Source organism: Dipodomys ordii, unplaced genomic scaffold, assembly GCF_000151885.1.
Source record: "Dipodomys ordii isolate 6190 unplaced genomic scaffold, Dord_2.0 Scaffold81, whole genome shotgun sequence".
In the NCBI taxonomy this organism is placed as follows: Eukaryota; Metazoa; Chordata; class Mammalia; order Rodentia; family Heteromyidae; genus Dipodomys; species Dipodomys ordii.
The window spans coordinates 822596-827090 of record NW_012267297.1 but is presented as its reverse complement, the minus strand read 5'-3'; the positions used below and the strand labels follow the sequence as shown (position 1 = coordinate 827090).

The 4495-nt window shown below is 57.3% G+C and overlaps 1 protein-coding gene across 1 annotated transcript in view; it reads right to left on the bottom strand.

Moving 5' to 3' along the window:
• Positions 1 to 1362: 1362 nt before the first annotated feature.
• The window catches only part of Etv6 (ets variant 6), a 53353-nt gene continuing 50220 nt past the window's right edge, over positions 1363 to 4495 (bottom strand). The window contains exon 8 of the mRNA XM_013025034.1: positions 1363 to 4172. Coding sequence (XP_012880488.1) covers positions 4067 to 4172 — 106 coding nt within the window. The 3' untranslated portion in view covers positions 1363 to 4066. The remainder of the gene's footprint in view (positions 4173 to 4495) is intronic.

Below are 4495 nucleotides of genomic sequence, written 5' to 3'. Positions count from 1 at the left end.
GGCCTCATCCTTGGTCTCTACTGCTGAGCCACACCCCAGTCCTTTTTGCATTAGTCATTGTTTTTCAGATTAGACACTCCTAGCTTTTTCCTTCTGGGCCTGACCCTGGACCTCCATCCTCCTCTTGCTACCTCCCTGGTAGCTGGGACCAGGGAGTCCCTGGCCAGGGCCGGTGAGGCCCACCCTTGCCTCTTCCTTCCAGACCAGGTGGGCCCAGCAGGTGCAAGGGCCTGTTTGCCATTCAAATCACCTTTAGGCGCAGCTCCTACCTTCCTAGCTGACTGCTTACTGGGGCCTGTGTGTGGCAAGCGTGGTTGAGACTAACAGCGTTTCTATCTCTCTCTGTGAGCATCATTACACCCGCCACTCCATCAGTGCCTCGGCTGAGCAGGCCAGCAGCCTTTGTATGTCAGACAGACCTAGGGACCCCAGGCTTCCCACTCTGGGCCGGTTCACAAAGGGTGCACCGACAGTGTGCACTTCTCGTACTAGCGGAAGACCATTAGTAGTTCTCAGACACTGTCTCGCCTGAGACCCTCTGTTTCAGACTGCTTGCTAAAAACCCATGTAATCTTCCTTCTCCAGCTCTGGGCTGGCTGGTGTGGCTGAGACATGAGACGTGGAACGCTGGGCGGATTCCGGCTGTGTGGTGGCCTCCTGGCCTGGGGTCCCGGTCCCTCCCCGTCCCCCCCCCCCGTTCTGACATCTCAGGCCTGAGGGCTGCTGCCCAATAGCAGCCTGGACCCCATCTCTGTTCAGAGGAGCCAGGACTGGCCTTCTGGTCACTAGACAGACACTTGGGACCTTGAACTTTTTTTCTTTTTTATAAAAAATTTATTGAGATGATGTAATTATAGGCTTTTCTTTAAAAATTATTTGCAACTCACTGGCCCTGAGAAAAGGCATTTTTTTTGTTTTTGTTTTTGTTACATTCATTTGATTCAGTCCCTTATAAACCCCACACCTCATAAACAAGAGATTAGAAACTAAACCAAAAAAAAAAAAAGAAAGAAAAAAAAAGAACAAAAGAGCCTTTGAGATTCGTCCTGGCTTGCCGGTGGGCACGGAGAGAAATCTTCAAGAATGTTCTCTCGGCATAGTGAGATCAGGGGCTTACAGTGGTACAGCGTTGATGCAGACAGGCTGAGGGTGGAGGTGGCCCTTGGGGGCGCTAGATGGGTGGGATTATGGGGCCCCGTGCCCCTCCCCAGGCCTCTGTCAGAGGAGGAGCGGCTGGCTGAGTGGACGGCAGGTCTAACTAGCACCGAATGCTTGGGCAAAGAGATTGCTTTTGTTTTCCTCTACTTCCTGAATCTTTTATCTTGGGTCCGGGCGGGCTGCGTCGGGTGCCGCTGCTGTAAAGGGCATGGATCGAGGATTCTAAAGTACTCTTACAAGAAGAAAAACCCACTGGCCCGCGGCTCCTCTTTTCCAGTGGGGACCCTCAAAGGTTGTGGGTTTTAGGGGTGCTGCTTTATGGGAGGCTCCCTAGTCTGGGGTCAAGATTGAGAGAGCGGTGTCACTCTGCACACCCCGCCTGCCAACCACCACCAGCACCACTGGATCCAGCCCTGGCTCAGGGGAGCTGAGGCCGGCAGGGACCCCGGCCGCAGAGCAGCCTTGGCCCCGCTTCCTGCGCCGGCCTGCAGTCTGAGAGTCGCCATTCTCCTGATTGCCATGGCTGACGCCTTCCATGCGGTCCGGGGCAGACGTGTTGCCCCCTCTCTGCTCAGTGAGAGGATCCTGTAGGGAAAACGCAGGGGCCGTCCTCCAGTCCCTCAGGGTGGTGGGCGCGTGTGGCTATGAACTCGTCAGGGTCTGCAGAGGGCAGGCCCTGTGCCACGGGGGTGGCATGGGCGAAGGGGTGTCCATAGCGAAGAGGGGCTGGGACATCTCTACAGGGCCTGAAGATGGCCCTCAGCCTCACGTCCTCAGAGGATGCTTCAAGTCAGAACTCCCGGGCGAGGGACGTCCCTCCAGAGCGCACTTGCGGTGCTGAGTGTCAGAGGCCCAGCCTTCTATGTGGCGAAGGGCGAGAATGAGCCTTGGCTTGCAGGAAGAACAGCATGGCGCCTGCTCTTGAGTCCAGGGGCCTCGGAGAAGCTCCTGGCCTCTACCCACCATGTGACTCGGTGCCCTGGCCATCTTAGAGGCTGGACATGGATCACCACAACACTTTTCTCTCTCTGCAGTTCTGGGGTCGAACCCAAGGCCTTGTGTGCACTAGGCAAGCACCTGACCACACTTGAGCTGTGTCTCCATCCCTTTTGCTTTTTTGCACGAATCTACTTATTCTGAGCTAGTCCTGAGCTCTTGATCTTCCTGCCTCTGCCTCCCAATACCCATGCCCAGTTCCCTGAACACTCTGGAAAGGCTGGGATCTGCTGGAATACAATCACCAAAACCCTTCACACAGAAAGCAGCATCCTGTCCTCCTGAGGGTGGATCGGGGAAGCACGTGGTGCAGGAGTGGGCTGGCCACGTGCGTCTACCTGTCTGGTGGCCAGCCTGGGCAGAGCAGGCTCGAGAACCCCAGTTGGCTCAAGTCCAGTCTCTGGACCACCGTGCATCTCCCTGCAGCGGGGCTGGTGGCCACTGTCAGTGAGCACAGCCCGGGCTCTGCCAACCGTTGCTCGTGGAACTCAAGTGAGCCCGGGGTGTCACGGAGGGAGCGGGGGATGGGTGAGGGGGGCGCTGTAAGGCAGATCTGGATTTAGAGACGACGCTCCACACACTGCTTCGCTGACCTCACCTGGAGAGTAGCCACAGGCGGTGAAGCCGGGAAGAGAAAAGATCTGCAGCTGCTGCATGCCCGGCCGCAGGAGGCGCTGCCCGCCGACAGACAGGAAGAAGCGAGCGCATGGCCCTCTGGAGTGCAGCATGCGTGGGAGCAAAGAGCAAGGCCGCTGGGGAACTTCCTGTCTGCACCGGCTCGACAAACCCCAAAGTGGGAATGGACTCCAGGGTCCCCCTTCCCCCCAACAAGACACACTGTGATCAGTGGCTCCCAGGAAGCTTTAAAGAAGGCTGGGAACTGAAGTAAGGAGGGGAAAAAATCCACAAGGCCATGGAAAGTGATACCAGGCAGCCTTTGGAATGAACTGGAGGGGCTTTTCTTCCCACTAACCTGAATAATCTGTTTCAGAAAAATTCTGCCCAGTTTCTGGACTGCTAGGCCTGTGTGGTCTTTCTCTATTTCTCCTCTGCGGTCTCTGTGCGCTAAGGCCTGGGGCCCGGGCCTTCCACACAGCCTGGGCAGGCGCAGATGGGCGCTGATCTTCCCAGGCCATGGTGGCCTCTCTTTGCCGCCTCCCTCTGATGAGACATCCGAGTCACTGGTCTGTTTTGGTGACAACAAACTCCACGATTCTCTACCGAGCTGAGCTCTGTGGAGAGGTATAGAGTACAGCAGCAGGGGGGAGGGGGAGAGGACGCAGGAAGGAAGGAGAGAGAGAGCAAGGCAGAGAGAGAAATGGCTTTTCCTTCCCCGAGATCCTTGTTAAAAGCCTCTCTCCCCGTCTCCACCAGGACTTGCTGGGTCTTTGTCCCAGCAGGGCAGACCTAAACCACAAGCAGGAGAAGGAGGAAGTCACTCCTCCGGCAGTATTCTCTTTTCTGACCAGCTAAGCTGGCCGTACTCTAAGATTTGCAAAAATAATATATATATAGATATATATAAAATCAATATATATTTCCATAGGAAAACAAGATCTGATGTCTTCCCCTGTATGAACGATGAGAATTCATGTCGCAAGTTCTTAAAAAATGAAAACCAGAAAGAAAAAAGAACACCACCGGAGAAGACGGGTCAGGGAGTTGTAGACGGAGGCTGCGGGGAAGGCGAGGCTGCCCTCGGGAGGCCGGGCCGCCTCCGCCGGGGGAGACCGGGGTGCCCGGGGCCTCCTGCTTGGAGGCGGAGGCGTTCCCGCCACGCTGGGTCTTTCCCTGCTGGCTGTGCCCAGCGGGCCACTGTGCCGGAGCTCTGGTCGGGGCGGGCGGCGGCCTGGCCCAGCCGGGGCCTGGCGGCCCCGTTAGCGGTCGCTTCTATGGCCTGGCCTCGGCCCCCTCAGCAGTCATCTTCCTGGAACATCTGCTCATCCAGCTCCTGGGACTCCAGGTGCTCCAGCCGGTCCGTCCGGCCACTCATGATTTCGTCTGGTGTTTTCATGAACCTGGGATGAGGACACAGGAATGAGGGGATTCCCGAGCCATCACCTGGAAGGCGGGGCCGGGCCACTGCTGCCACGGCCACCCAGCCACCGCGGCACAGAGCCGGTGATGCACATCTTCCTGCTGCCACGCACGGCAATCGGTCAGGGTCAGCCCAGCACCATGACCGGCGTGGCTAGGAGTCACAGAAAACTAGTGCAAGATGGCTGGAGACAGGGCGGGAGGCGAGGCCCAAGCCCAAGAACACTGGACCAGCAAGCTGGAGGGCTTGAGTTCAAACCCCAGTACCACCCAAAAAACCACCAGCGGCCATTCACCAGGACCG